Consider the following 15,892-nt stretch of genomic DNA (forward strand, 5'->3'; position numbering starts at 1 on the left):
ATAGAGTAAATAATTAATAAAGTTAAATTGTAAAAAAATGCACATTTGAAAAATTCAAAAATTAATAAGTGCATTTTTTATAAATATTATTTTTTTAATTACTTACTCCATTTATTTATAATTTCAAATTTGTCCGACGTCTGCTACATTTACACTCGTTAAAATTTACGAACTGTCTCATATCTGGTTCATTCACACTAATCAGCTGAGGTCTAATCATTTTTACACTTTTTTAAAAATGATAAATTTAAAAAAAAATATTTTAAAAAATTGCACCGATAATTTTTTTAATTTTCTACATTTGCATGCCAAAATTTTTGAAAACAATCATTTTTTTCAATGCTTCCAAATAATTTAAGTGACAAGTAATGGATAAAAAAAATTATGAGTGTGAATGTAGCAGACATCAGACAAGCTTTAAATTATTAATAAATAGAGTAAATAATTAATAAAATTAAATTTAAACAAAATGCACATTTGAAAAATTCAAAAATTAGTAAGTGCATTTTTTACAAAAATTTTTTTAAAAATTATTTACTCTGTTTATTTATAATTTTAAATTTGTCTGATGTCTGCTACATTCACACTCATAAAAAAATTTCATATTATTTTTAAATTCTGTAAAAAAAGAAAATATATTCGTCATTAACCCTCGCACTCATGCAAATGCACCATTAAAAAATTTATCAGCGTACGCAGCAACTTGACACTCATCAAATATACAAGTATACAAATCTTGGACACGTGCTATACAACCTTCTATTTTGGCATAGAAAACTTTTTTAAATAAATGACGAGTCAGTTTAAAAAGTTTACCGCAACTTAACGCTACAGAATCAGAAACCAGCCCCAAAATCAAAAACTTTCACCACAGCTCAACTGGAGTTGGTAAATTTAAAATCTTGAGTTATAAATTTTACTATTTTTAATAACAATGAAGGAATGGACATTTATTTGGAGGTTATTAACTGTCTACGGTATTCCTCTGACATTCCCATGGATGATTTACTACGCATTCGATTTTATCAGAAGGAAAACTGGGAAAATCTCATTGAAAGGTAAAGTAGTGATGATCACTGGAGCCAGTTCAGGTCTAGGCGAAGCCTTGGCTCACGTTTTTTATGCCAGTGGATGTAAAGTTATTCTAGTAGCCAGAAGACACGAAGAATTAAAGCGGGTAAAAAATTCATTGATCCAAACCGCAGTCAACAAAACCGTCGAAACGTATCCGCCAACAATTTTATCATTAGACCTGACAAAGTTTGATGTCCTGACCGAAGAAGTTGATAAAATTCTAGCTTCTTTTGGTCAGATAGACATTTTGGTGAATAACGCGGGAATTTCATACAGAGGGAAGGCTGCGAAAACTAAAATTGACGTTGACATGCAAGTAATGATGATAAATTATTTTGCGCAAATAGCTCTAGCAAAAGCTGTAATTCCCTCGATGATCAAGCAGCAGTTTGGACACATTGTATGCATCAGTAGTGTACAAGGAAAAATTGCTATTCCGTATAGATCAGCTTATGCGGCATCAAAACACGCTCTTCAAGCTTGGTGTGATTCCACTAGAGCAGAGCTCAATAATTTTAATATCAAAGTTTCGGTTGTGAGTCCGGGGTATATAAATACTTCCTTATCTCTGAATGCAATCACGGAAGGGGGTGAATGTCATGGCAAAATGGACAAGGCAACTGAAAGTGGATACTCGGCAAAGTATGTTGCTGATGAAATATTAACAGCAGTTTTGCGACAGGAACGTGAAACTATTATAGCTCCTACTTTAATTAAATTTGTATGTTTGATAAGATATTTGATTCCATCAGTTTATTTTAAAATTATGAACATACGAGCAAAAAAATCCAACGATGAAAAATAAAATAATTTTATTTTTAGTTAAAAATATGTAAATATTTATGAGTGTGAATGTAGCAGATAATTTATACATTTTAAATAAATAAAGAAATTAATTAAAATGAAATTTAAAAAGTGCGAGTAGGGTGAGAGCACCAGTACCCAGCCCCTAATCAGTAGCCAGCCGGTCATATACTTTAACATTGGCTCAAAATATATATAGATATTATTTAACATGAGGTGGCTGGCTACTGGTGCTCTTACCCTGCTAATTTTTCATTTATCTACATACGCATTTTTAAATTTTTTATTCTGCTTATACTTTAATTTATTCGAAATTTTTTAAAAATGACAACCGTCAGGCTGCCCAATTTCAAAACACAGTAAGGGACAAATTTTTCAAAATCGATTTTTTAGTATTTTTGGTTTCAGTGGAGTTTTGTGAACATGGATCAATTAATACTTCAAAAATTTTATTTTTGTCAGTTACTGTGTTTTAAAATTGGGCAGCCGACCTATACTCATACTCATAAATATTCTCAAAATTTATACAAAATATCGTAATTAATTAAATTGTAAATTAAAAAAAAAGAAATGTTGTGCATTTTAAAATTAAAAAAAAATGTATAATTATATTAATTAAATATTTAATATTAAGTCAATTAATGTTTAATTATTCATAATGAAAACTGTAATGATCGCAAGGTGAACCAATAAAAATAATTAGCTACAAAATTATAAAAAAATATTTTCTGGACACTAGAAAATAAATAAAATCCAAAAATAAATTTTGGTGTCAATTTCCTAGTATATAAATGGTGCGTCAAAAATAATAAAATAAAAAAAAAGACATTATGTATAATTATTTTAGTATAATCTTTATGTTCAATTAATAAATTCAAATATACAGCGTGCCATGGGTGAAACAAGCAAGTAGCAATAGTAACAAATATTTATCAATTACTGAAGATTCATATCATATTTATTTATTTTAATCCATTTGACAAATTGTACTTTTAGTAATTAACTTTATTATTACCTATTATCATTGTTTTTATTTTTTATTTTTAATAACCGATTTTGTCAACGGATTCAATTATTTTTTTTACACGCAAACATTTTATTTTGTATTGATATAGATTTTTATCATTGAATTTTGTATACTTGGTATACAAATAACAATGTTTCCAAAAAATCAATGTAAATATATATATATGCAATAATATATTTATATTTATTTTTATATATATATAAATATATTGGCAATATTTATATGCCAATACAACGATTCTATAGTCAAATCTATTTCTAAACAATTGTCCTCTTTCTCTCCATCACTCGCTCTCTCTATTTTTTTTGTTACTCTGTTTGTTGTTTAAAAACTTCGTGTTATTTTATTACAACAGTGACATAAAAATACAATTTAGATATTAGATGTACAATAATTATAATAATAATAGTAATAGTAATTGTATCTCGAAGACCAGTATTTAAATTATAGAAATTCAATGCATTACAATATTATGGGCAGTCTTCTTTCAATGCAGCTTACAATTAGCTCCATTAAAATGTATGTGTATGTGCAAGGACAATGATTTTTAATCATTATTTTTTTTTTATTAATAAATTTAATTTTCCATCACTTGGGCCCGCATGTAATTATTTTTATTTTAAATTTGCTGATTATTTTCTGACGAAAAAAAAATTATTACAATTAGTTACAGAACTTTATTTAAAAAATATTCGCAGAGAAAGTAGCGGACAATTTATAATTTTTAACAAAGTAGATAATTAGAAAAAAATTATTTTAAAAATGCACACTGAGCGCCAATTTTTAAATTGGACATTAATAAGTTGGTATGTAATATTTATGTATATATAAAATATATAGATATCTACTAGTGTGCATTTAAAAATTTTTTTTCTATTAACATTTAATTAGTGTTCATTAAAATTGTCATCTGTCTACTACTGTAACAATAGTAAATATTTTAATTGTAATTTAAAATAAAAATAAGCGTTCAAGTAATTCTTAGATATTGCCCCGACTTTTTGAAAATTTTTAATGACAACTGTCATAAGCGTATCAAAATTTTATTAATTAATTAAAAAAAAAAATTGAAACCTTAATTGAAAAAAGGGAAACTTCACCGAGATATTGAATTTAGAAAAAAAATTCTGACAGTTGTTATCAATTAGGAGTTGAACGAAATTGACATGAATTTTACTGAAATTTATTTTCCAAATTTCGTTTAAGTCCTAATTGATGTCAACTGTCAGTAATTTTTTAAAAATCTATACCTCAGGAAAATTGCAATTACGTTTTTTTTTTTCACTCAATGCCTCAATTATTTTTTTAATCAATTGACAAAACTTTGATACGTTCATGACAGTTGAGTCATTGGATTTTTTAAAAAAGCGGGGACAGTCTAAGAACGCCCTTAATATGCAGGCTCATTTAATAATTATGATAAATAAACAATTACAAATGTCGATGATAAAAAATTAATATTTATTATTCAGTAGATTTATAAATATATTTTTAAAAATTCAATGCATGATATTAAATACTATGTATTTATTTTTTTTGTCATTATCTCTAATCACTGGTTCATGCTCCGGATTCTCAATCAATCACAACAGTAAGTAATCACAAATTTAATTTATTTCCATATTTATCATTGTATATTTTTTATCTTTTCCTCATTATTAATTTATTAATTAATTAATTAATTTTTTTTCAACATGTCGAGTTATTATTTAGCAATCACATTACTTGTACTCGTATTGTTGTTCACGCACGCACGCACAAAATAGATCTCGTAGTATATAAATACGTATTTATTCTTTCTATAATTTGAGTGTACACTAAATTTAATAATTAATAATAGTAATATTAATTTTAATTATTATTAAAATAACAAGTGTACATCAAATGTGTATAGTAGTCTAACATATAAATATATACACAAGAATGTGCAGTTGACGCCGCACAAATTTGTTCAATAAGGCGCGAAAAAAAATATTTTTAATCCATTCAGATTTTCGGTTCTTAATTCATTAGTCATTACTATTAATTATTATTGATTACTGATAAATTTTTTACTTTGTCAAATTAAAAATATATATATATATATTTTGTTATGTAATTATTTTTTTTTTATGTTCTTTTTCTGTTTTTTTTTTTTTTAATATTCATAATTCTATTGTATAGAGAAAACTAGACGTTCAAAAATTCGACAAAATCGCATTTCTGAAGGCACTTTGTTTTCTTAATAATTATAAACGGTTTCCTACGATTACTATAATGCTTATTATTTTATTTTATATAATTAAAATATTTTATTATTTATTTGAGTAATTTATTCAACTCTAACAATCCCTGATTAAAAATTCCGATTGAAACCGCTGAGTTCCGATTTAAATCTGATAGACTTTCAATCGAAATTCGTTGGTTTCAATCGGAGTTTTTAATCAGGGAATAATTAATCATTTACTACAATTATGTCTTGGAAAAATTCCAACAAAATTATTGATAAAAAAACATGAAAAGTTATTTTTACTTTTGTGAAATCATGAGAAAAAAAAAATATTAAATCACTGGATTATTTGCTGAAGAGAAAAAAAAAAATATTGAAAAAATTTACTCAAATAAATATGTAGATTTTAATTACACGCTTACTTAATTATATATATGTATATATATGAAATATATAATAAACTACATATTAATTTTCAAAAAAAGAAAAATTATAATAATAAAGAAAAATAGACAATGACAGACATGATTAAGTAATGAGTAAAAAGTGTTACACACATAAAGACTCCACGTATGAATAATATATATTTAGAGCCTAATTAATTGAATAATATATAATATACATTAATATATGTATCGTAATTAGAAGAAAAAAAAAAAAAAGGATCAACGTATTAACCATGAGTACGTTTGTGTTTGAACCTGGATGACATACCTGCCAGGTGATCAATAGAATTTATTAATTATTATTTAATAGATAGTACGTTGAAGACGATGGTGCTGTCGAAACTAAACCCATTGACAGATGATTGCACTTCTGTGTGTCATCGAAGATAAATCTCTAAATCCAACTTGCTGATTATATTTTAGTTTAATAATAAAAAATAAAGAAAGATTATTAGTAGGGCTGATGTCTCTGGAACTGTCGCGGTCCCTGGCCGTTGCCTCGCGGCTTTGCGGCGGTTGTTGGGTAACTCGCGTGGTTCTCGAAGCCGTCGTACCCTGGGTAAGTATCGTAATTGCTGTAATTGTCTTCGTAGCCGCCGTGGTACCCGTTGGTGTACTCGGGCATGTAGTTATACCCGCCTCCGTACCCGTATCCGTACCCGAAGTTCCAGAATCCCTGACGGTTTACTTCTGGGTTTACTTTAACTTTCTTAACATCGACTTCCTTACCGTTTATCGTCTGCTTGGGGGCTTTCAGCAGCTTGTACACCACGTCCTTGGAGTCAAATGTGATGAAGCAAAAGCCCTTACGCTGGTTCTTGGTCTTGTCAAAAGGCGCCTGCAGCTCTACTACTGTTCCAAATTGACTGAAGTACGCTTTTATGTCATCGTCGGTCATGTCTGGGGTCAACCCGCCGACAAATACTTTTCCGTGCTGCGCTTTTTTGCTTACACGCTTTGGATCCACCTGTTGATAGCAATTAAAAAATTTTTATTGTTATTGTTGGCTGCTTGGTAAATCATTTTTTTTGACAAATTACTAGAATTTTTGCGGTATTTTATTCAAGAGCTTTGATAAATAAATTTGCATAATTAATTATGGCAGTGAAATCAACAGACAACTGACAATTTTTATTTTAAAATAAAATGATTTTTAAAAATTCATATCAGGTCATTTTTTAATTTTCAGTTAATTTTTTCTAATCATGTAATTTGACAATAAAACCAAAAAAATTAACAAACGTCTGCTGTTTTAATTTTAGTAATTAATAGTACGCATTAAAAAAAATTGTAAATTATTTTATAAGTGAAATATTTTATAAAAATTGACATAGACTCAGTTTGTAATTTAAAATTGTTTCCATAGATTTGTATTCTTTGTTTATTAAAACCTCCAGTTACCTGATGTCAAAAGTTTACTTTGGCGCAACGTCGCAATAGAATAAATTTTAGCAGCTTTATAAAATGAAATGATAAAAGCTCTTAAATAAAATAAACTCATATATTTATATGCTACCGATAATATTTTAAGAGACGATAAACAAATAAAGGTGCCAGAGATTAAAATAAATGCATAAATGAATAACTAACCTTACGTTTGTTGATGTAATGCTCACCGGAAGCTAGCAACTTATCAATAGTTTTAGGATTAGTGAAAACCATAAAAGCAAAACCACGTGAAATGCCGGTATGTTGATCCATTTTAACGGTTATACTTTCTATTTCTCCAAATTTACCAAAATGCTCACGTAATTCTTTATCAGTAGTGTGCCGAGACAACCCACCAATAAATAATTTTCGTTCATCATCCATACCAGGTATACCAGCAGTCGCTTGCTGTTGCTGATTTTTGTGATCCAACGACTGTCCACCATTATTACTACCGCTTCGTTGCATTGTTCCGGGTCTCTGCTGCTGATTCTGATTCTCCTGTGTGTTATAATCGTTATCAGTGTGATTTCCCGATGAATTTGAGTTCTCTACTTGATTTTGATAACAGTCAACAGCCGCCATAGCTTTCTTATGCCGATGATTTACTTTATTTAATATATTATCCCTTTCTTTCTTTCAGTAGTTCGTGTTCGTACTCCGTAGTTTTTTTTTTACTTTTCGCTACAGCTACAGACGCACCGTGAACCGACACACTCATACACACACTACCAGACTAGTTTCAGAAGTTATTTTTCTCTCTCTACTCCGTGCTGTCTGAAAGTATCAAACACACGTCCGGCTACTTTATAATATACTCAATTTTTTTATTACTCTTACATCTACTTTTAGTCCCTCCACCAAAACCCAATTAAAAAAAAATTTTTAATAAAAAAATAGTCTGCCAGCATTTCATTTAATTAAATAATTACTACCAGCAATTACTATTTATTTATATACAGATTTATATCAGTGATAATTGTAAAAATGCTTAGCAATATGTAACATACCTTATTTTATATATTTTTTTTAATGCTTTATTTTCTCGTGGATTCTACCGGTGTCGAGAGAGTGGTATCTCGCCTGCGCCAACCCCGATGAGCGATGCCTACCAAGATCTTTCACTATTTAAACTGTAGGTGTTCTGTTCCTACAACTGAACACACTCTCAGCTATCTCAGGTATCTCGGAACTCGGAACAAAGCTAGAGGAGAGAAACAGAGAAGCTGATATATAACTGTGTGCTATTGTAATTATATGCTATTGCTGTGGACAAGTAGGAGAAGAAGAAACTATCAACTACGAGCTACGAATAACAACCAAGAGCAAGAACAAAGCACCCAGACCAAGACCAGCTCTTAAGACTCAAACTGACTACTTAAATGTAATTAAATAAAGATGGACGATACATACTCACACTCTTTGCTATTTTATATTTGTGTATGTACTTATATATCCGAAAACGTTTTTTTACACACATGTATTGCGTACATATGAAACTATACACTGATGGCGGTTATTTTTTTTCGTTAATCTTTTATACAGTTTGCACAACTTTCTTTTTATATATCAAGTCTGATTGGACAGTTGGGTTTTGGATTTTTTTTTAATTTATTTGCCAATGAGATTCTGTTGTCAGGAAATCAACGACGTGGAGGTTGAGGTTTACGTTTACGTTTGAAATTTTTAAATTGATTTTAATTTTTGAATTCGTTTATTGTTTTATTAAATTAGCGCGGGAATCGGATAATTAATTTTTTTAATTAACTGATAGTTAATTAGATTTTTAGTAATAAAAGCATTAGTATAAAATTTAATTAAGGATTAGTTTTGTATTTTGGCACGAGAGCGCGAACGCGAGAATTCAAATGCAGCGTGCGGGTATAATTTGAATAATTGATTTTTTCATTATGATCGATGACAGAAATTTTTTTTTTTTTATTGTAAATATTTACGGGGATGTCAATAATGAGGGTGATAAATTTTTTTAAGTTTAAATCTCGGGTGGTAGAGTAAAAATATTATTTTTAAAATTAGTCGGTAAATTAGCGGGAAATTCAAAAGTTTTTTTTTACCGCTACCAGATGACGTTGGTTAATTATTTTGGATTGTGACATTCCGAGGAAAAAAATACATTTATCCGGTGTTTACATTTAATTGCACGTAAGTCATTAATTTTTAATAATTATTAATTATTATTATTATTATTAGTAAAGTCATTAATTAATAATTTAATCAGCTGTCAAATTTAAATCCATCAAAAAAATGTCAGTTATCAAGCTGTCACTTTTAGATTAGATTACTAAAAATTTTAGCTGTAAAAATCAATTAATCTTAACTTATTAATCAATTAATCAGTAGGAAGATAAAAAAAATTATAATTATTTTTTGTAAAAAAAAATAACGTAATTATGCCTGTGATTGTGTACGTCAATGGGTTGACGAAATGACAGTTGATTGTCAAGATGTAAATGATGGGGTAGGGAATAGGCAGCAACGTCGTGCGTCGAGTACGTGGGGTATAGAGTGGATTTGATATGAGTGGAGTACGAGAGTAAACGAGAGTCGAGTCGAGGAGACGCGAGATATAAAATAAAATAATAACAATAATGATAATGTCGCGCGTGCGCGTTTATTAACCTCGAGAGCTTTGAATTTTCAGCTCAGCTCAGTCGCTCTAAGATGGACGGTGGTGGAGCGTACGGTGGTGGAAAAGCTGGTGCACCCTTCGACCCAATTGCATTTGCACAGAGGCCTCAGGTTATCATAAAAGCAGTATGTCTGGTGAGTAAACTCTCGATAAATATCACACACAATTAATCAGCACAAATCTCTGCACCTTCAACCCGAGCCTCTGAAATATTTTTAAAAAATAGTTAACTAAAATTTTAGGATGACATTGATTCAATGAAGAGAAGATATTTCTGGTCCCCACCCTCTTTCATCTGCCCTCCGCCCTCGACGATGGGGTTGTTCTATTGATTTTTACTGTATTAACTTTTTCATTTGCTCATCACATTTATTTATTTATCATAAATACCTGCCCCGTTATATTATTCTTTGTTTAAATCAATCAATTTATTTATTTTAGTCACTTGCTCGTTACATTTTTTTTATCAATTGTCATTGTGACCTCACGTTTCAGTCGATTGTCAAATCGATATGACGGCTCCCGGAGTTTGGAGTGGGAGTTTAGAAATGCAGAGCTCGTTTTTTTAATCCTTTGTGTGCTCGTTATCTGTCAATAAAATAAATACATTTATTTTATTTAAATATGTATGTTTATTTATGGATATTTAATAATTTTGAGGTTTTTTATTCACCAGCTTTTCTCGATAATCGTCTTCGGGACTATCAGCAGCAAAGGCTACAGAGATGATGGGACTGGAAAAGAATACTGCCTTTATAATAAAGATGCGAATGCTTGTCAGTACGGAGTTGGTATCGGTGTGATCGCATTTTTAGCATGTATTGGTTTCCTTGCTGGTGAATATTTGTTTGAACAAATGTCTTCTGTCAAAACTAGAAAACATTACGTACTTGGAGATCTTGGGTAAGTCATTTACAGTAAAGAGGAAGGAGGAGCAAAATGGGCTTTCTAAGAAAATAATAAAATAATTTCGTCTTTTATTTAAGACCAGGCTTTAAATCTTTCCAGTTTTTTCAAAAAAATTTCAAGTCCAAAGAATAGACCAGACAACTTTTAAATGAACCATTTTTACAGACAAAGCTTGACCTCAATCATTAAATAAAATGTCATTTGATTTATCACGTTATCATTTGATGAGCAAAATTCTGTTTGTGATCAAATTTCGATTCATCTCAAAATGATGCAGTTTAAATTACTATTGTAATTAATTCATGTAACTGCGTCGAGATGTTGCATTTATACGCATGTGTGCGAGGTACAGAGAAGATGGAAAATCCTCTCAAGTAAAAGACGAAACGTCGCAGTAATAAATTCGGAGTACGGAATTTTTTTAATAAAAATTTAAATTTCATTATTGCGAAATTTTTAATTCAAAATTTCGAGTAGTCATTTTGCCTCTCTTTCCATAATAATAAAATTTAGTAAATAATTATTGCGGTAGGAATAAATAAAAAAAATATCAAAGATTATCGATAAGGAGAAAATCTTGTTAGATGTCAGAATATAAGTAAATAATTTAATTTGCGCATACAAAAGTAATATATCTCCATTAAAAGTTTGAAAACATGATTTATTAACTTTGTTATTTAAATAAAAATATATAAATTTGATTTATAGATTTTCCGCAGCCTGGGCATTTTTAAATTTCGTTGGTTTCTGCTACCTGACGAACGCATGGAATAAATCAGAAGCCCCAGCAGACGGCTACGGAGTTAATAATGTACAAGGAGCCATTGCATTTTCATTTTTCTCAATATTTTCATGGGTAAGCAACCAAATCCTCATCCTCAGTTAATCATTATCGTATATAATAACTAATTATTAAAAAATAATAATAACTGATGACTTTACAATGACACGAGTATTTTTATTCACAGGCAGGAAGTGCTTGGTTTGCATTCCAACGATTCAAACAGGGAACAGACGCGGCATTTGCTCCGAGCTACGAAGCGGATCCTGTCGGGGGCGCCGGGTACACGAGTTATCCCGACGCGACGGACGCGGCTTACCAGGAGCCCGGGTACCCCCAGCAGCAGCAACAACAGCAGCAGCGAGGTATGGGCGAGTTCCAAGCACCTGCTTACTAAAGAGACCATTGATAGTTAAAATAAAAAAAATAAATAAATAAATGATAATACTTAAAAAACACAAAGATATTATTTTGAAAAAAAATAAATAATAAAATAAAAAAATGCACAGAGGCACAGCCGTTCACTTTATCATTGAATGAGACTTGAATTATAAATGCAATCTTGTTTGCCTCTAAAGTAGTTAAACTTGTACGTAAAATTAATTTAATTAAATAACGTAGTAATCATTTTCCATAACGATACTCTTGTAACTATTTTACAATACGTATCTTAGCTGTAGGTTTACTATTTATTTATTTATTATTTATAACTGCGTAGATTGCTTTTGTATATTTACTATTACAATTTAAAGAAACAAGTCCTCGAGCTCCATTTTCATTTTTTTTAATTTACCGCGTACTTTTATTACAATTACAATTAAATTACAATTAGCAGAGTAACTGTACATTTTAAAAAAGGTGAGTTATAAACAGGCCTCTTTGCGAGCATGTAGAAAAAATAAAAAAAAGTATCACTTGTGTTGACAATTGATAAATTTAAATTTATGATTATTGTGGTGATGATAAAGATTTCACTACAAGTGTGTACGTCTGTAAGATTTAAACGCGACCGCGTAATTAGATAAAAAATAGAGTAATAAATATATGGACATATATACAAATATATATATTTAAAGAGAAAATAAATAAAAAAAAGATGTAATGGTGGATCTTGTATAGTTTGTTGAGGTACATATTTTATCATTAATTATTATCGTATTGTACCGAGTGCTTTATTTATTTGGTTTAAATATATTACGTAGTTATTGCGAGGTTGAGTCATGTGCAGCTAGATTTAATTACTATTATTATTTAATATTGTCTTTAAATTTTCTGGTATTAAATGCTGATTCCAATGGAAAATTAATTCATTATGATTTTCATTCTTGTTTCAAACGTTTATTTCCCGGGTAAAAAAATTTTATTCATAATTAATTTACATCTGAATTTCATCATGAAACTCAGATCGTGACACAAATATGACTTTCATCATAAATTTGTATCAATAATTTTAATCACGACAAAATTATTACTGTCAAATTTTATCCAAGTGATCTGAAGTTCATTCACTAAATTAATTTTACAATCGAAACTGATGTACGTAGACCCATTACTTGATGGAATAAATTTATCGGTTGTTTCTGAATCGATAAATTTGATAAAATGTTTAGTATACTAAAAATTCAGTCAAGTTTCTATCGGTCGGAATTAATACGAACTTACGAGACGAAAAGTTGGAGCGAATTCATGATGAAAATCATATTTGTGTCACGATCTGAGTTTCGTGATGAAATTCAGATCTAAATTCATTATAAACAAAAATTTTTTTTACACGAATATATATAGGGAACTCAAATATATATATGTAGACGTTGAGGTGATTTATTATAAAACATTTGTTTGATTGGAGTAAATATTATTAAATTTAAGAGCCTTCCGATGTAATTAAAGTTACCAACGAATTATAATTATTATTTAGTTACGGGTTTGAATTAATGGTAAAAATAATAATTGATCTCTTCTGATACTTGGACTTAAATCATAAATAATAATATTATGTATATGATAAATAAAACATGAAATAAACAGTGAACAGAACTGAGAAAACAGAATAAAATATTAAGGAAAATAAACAACCAAATTTTGAGAAGAGATCAATTAGTTTTTAGTAAATTATTTTAATTATAAATAATTAAAAAAATTAGCTAATATATGCAGACTACGTACAAGTTACATGGCAAAGCCGTAGTAAGATAAATCAGGTTTTAAATCACTCTGAGTGTTAGAAAAAAACGTTTAATATAGACTATAAAGTTTACTAAATTAATTAGTTACTTAATTAATAACAGTAATTATTATTATTATTATTATTATTATTAAAAATCTCAAGAGCGATAATTTATTGATTAATTAACTGGTCACGTATGACTCCCGCCAAATTTAAATTTTATTTTTATTTTATAAATAAATAATCCGTTAACTTTACTGGTGTTGCGATGAATTTTTTTAAAAATGGCTATTATTTTGTTCATTAATTTACTAAGTAATTATTTTTTGAAGCTTAATCTTTATTGGGAACAACAATTCTTGACAATTAAATATTCAATAAAATTTGTTACCAATTAAAAGTAATTATCGTACCTGGTTAATTAATTATTGCTTTTAATTTATGGTTTAATACTTTACCGATTTACTGTACTTGTGTTGTAGTACTTAAGTTGTAAAAAAAAACAAAAAACAAAAAAAAAAAAGGTAACTGTTGTTTGTTAATTGCGCACTTGCAAACAACTTGAGCTGCATGTGCTGTTGAAAAATGATAAAATATTATAATTAGTATTGTGTAAAATCAAGCAATAGGCGGCACGTGTCAGCTCAAATTTATAACGATTGTATGAATGTTAATCGTATAATCGATAGTATTATTATTATCATTGATATTATTATTATTATTGTGGTTATTACTATTATTAAATTATATTAACTTGCGCATTATCTGTAGAGCAACAGAAACGAATGTAATAAAAATATATAAAGAATTGATGATTTGAAAACCAATTAAATGTAATTCACGATGATATTAATTTAGCTGTAACATAAGCGTAAAAAATAAATCAACTTAAATATATGTGTAATAAGTAAATGGTGATTATTAACAATGTTGCGGCAACATACTTCTGAAATTGAACATTGATGTTAATTATTCTTCAGCTGGTTCATCGTTTTCTTCCCAAAGACAAACTCGACTTAACAATTAAATGTATATCTGTACTTATTTTTTGGTTCGACCAATATCTTTGGTATTATGAATAATAAATATATATAAATATATAATCATGGATTTTTGAGTTATTTATTTAAATTACGTTTCCGTTTCATTTTTTAAAAAAGATGGATTTCTTTTTTTTTATATTTAAATGATTTGGAAAATTTTCTGAGAAGTAAAATTAATTTTTCAATTGTCAAAAAAATTAAAATTTTTTGTAAGGGAGACCGCACGCAGAAAATTAAATAATAGAAACTACTATCTACACTAGGGTGATCCAAAAAATAACAAACTTTTTTTTTTTTCTTCCAAACAGGTTCAGAAGTTTCATTTAGATAAAAAAAGACGCCTGTGAAAATTAGAGTTCTTAATATAAACATTAAGAGGTTCCTCATCGCACTTTTCTATTTCCCATAAGAATAACATGGGAAAAATTTTTTTTACGTCTTCTGATTTTTATAAGTAGCTAACGATGCGTCATAGGAATGATTGGCAGGCATAGTTTTGTAGGGAATTGAATGCTTTACAAAAAAAGATTCTTATCATTTTTTGAGGAATCTATTTGTTCAAAAGTTATTTGAGGTTGAAGTCGAATTCATATTAAATTTTGAGATTTTCTACTTTTCCGGCGAAACTATCAGACTTATTACAAAATATCGTCAGACCTTTTTTGTAGACAATTTTATTCCCTAGAAGTTATACCGAATAAAGTTTTTTCGAATTCCGCATTGTTTTCTAGTTATTTTTATTTTAATGTCAAGCTCTTAAAATCAATCAGAAGACTATTTTTTTATGAGCATGACATTAAAATAAAAATAACTAGAAAACAATGCGGAATTCGAAAAAACTTTACTAGAAATAACTTTTCGGAATAAAATTGTCTACAAAAAAGGTCTGATGATATTTTGTAATAAGTCTGATAGTTTCGCCGGAAAAGTAGAAAATCTCAAAATTTAATATGAATTCGACTTCAACCTCAAATAACTTTTGAACAAATAGATTCCTCAATAAATGATAAGAATCTTTTTTTGTAGAGCATTCAATTCCCTACAAAACTATGCCTGCCAATTATTCCTATGACGCATCGTTAGCTACTTATAAAAATCAGAAGACGTAAAAAAAATTTTTCCCATGTTATTCTTATGGAAAATAAAAAAGTGCGATGAGGAACCTCTTAATGTTAATATTAAGAGCTCTAATTTTTACAGGCGTCTTTTTTTATCTAAATGAAACTTTCGAACCTGTTTGGAAAAAAAAAAAAAAAAATTGTTATTTTTTGGATCACCCTAATCTACACGGAAAGAAAATTATGGCAGCGGTTCCCATAATTTTGTGAAATTTTTTCCTATACCATCATAGGAA

At 28.7% G+C, this 15,892-nt stretch overlaps 3 protein-coding genes across 4 annotated transcripts; 2 read left to right on the top strand and 1 right to left on the bottom strand.

Annotated features, from left to right (window-relative positions):
- The first annotated feature begins 557 nt into the window (after positions 1 to 557).
- LOC130663863 (dehydrogenase/reductase SDR family protein 7-like) lies at positions 558 to 3,282 on the top strand. Its single transcript, XM_057463386.1, has one exon. The coding sequence runs from the start codon at positions 935 to 937 to the stop codon at positions 1,877 to 1,879; it is 945 nt and encodes a 314-aa protein (XP_057319369.1). The 5' UTR covers positions 558 to 934; the 3' UTR covers positions 1,880 to 3,282.
- Positions 3,283 to 4,345: 1,063 nt separating this feature from the next.
- LOC130663864 (RNA-binding protein squid-like) lies at positions 4,346 to 8,551 on the bottom strand. Of its 2 annotated transcripts, none has more exons than XM_057463388.1 (4): positions 8,406 to 8,551; positions 7,999 to 8,192; positions 7,151 to 7,765; positions 4,346 to 6,527 (listed from the first exon to the last, which is right to left on the bottom strand). In XM_057463388.1, the coding sequence occupies exons 3-4, from the start codon at positions 7,571 to 7,573 to the stop codon at positions 6,012 to 6,014; spliced, it is 939 nt and encodes a 312-aa protein (XP_057319371.1). In that variant the 5' UTR covers positions 7,574 to 7,765; positions 7,999 to 8,192; positions 8,406 to 8,551; the 3' UTR covers positions 4,346 to 6,011. The 2 variants fall into 2 exon arrangements, with proteins under 2 accessions (XP_057319371.1, XP_057319370.1); XM_057463387.1 differs by having other exon boundaries at positions 8,402 to 8,548.
- Positions 8,552 to 8,999: 448 nt separating this feature from the next.
- On the top strand, positions 9,000 to 14,598 carry LOC130663866 (synaptogyrin). The gene is made up of 5 exons (XM_057463390.1): positions 9,000 to 9,151; positions 9,651 to 9,772; positions 10,315 to 10,541; positions 11,256 to 11,403; positions 11,516 to 14,598. Exons 2-5 carry the CDS (start codon positions 9,671 to 9,673, stop codon positions 11,723 to 11,725), a joined length of 687 nt encoding a protein of 228 aa, XP_057319373.1. The 5' UTR covers positions 9,000 to 9,151; positions 9,651 to 9,670; the 3' UTR covers positions 11,726 to 14,598.
- Positions 14,599 to 15,892: the final 1,294 nt, after the last annotated feature.

Source organism: Microplitis mediator, chromosome 2, assembly GCF_029852145.1.
Source record: "Microplitis mediator isolate UGA2020A chromosome 2, iyMicMedi2.1, whole genome shotgun sequence".
NCBI classification, from domain to species: Eukaryota; Metazoa; Arthropoda; class Insecta; order Hymenoptera; family Braconidae; genus Microplitis; species Microplitis mediator.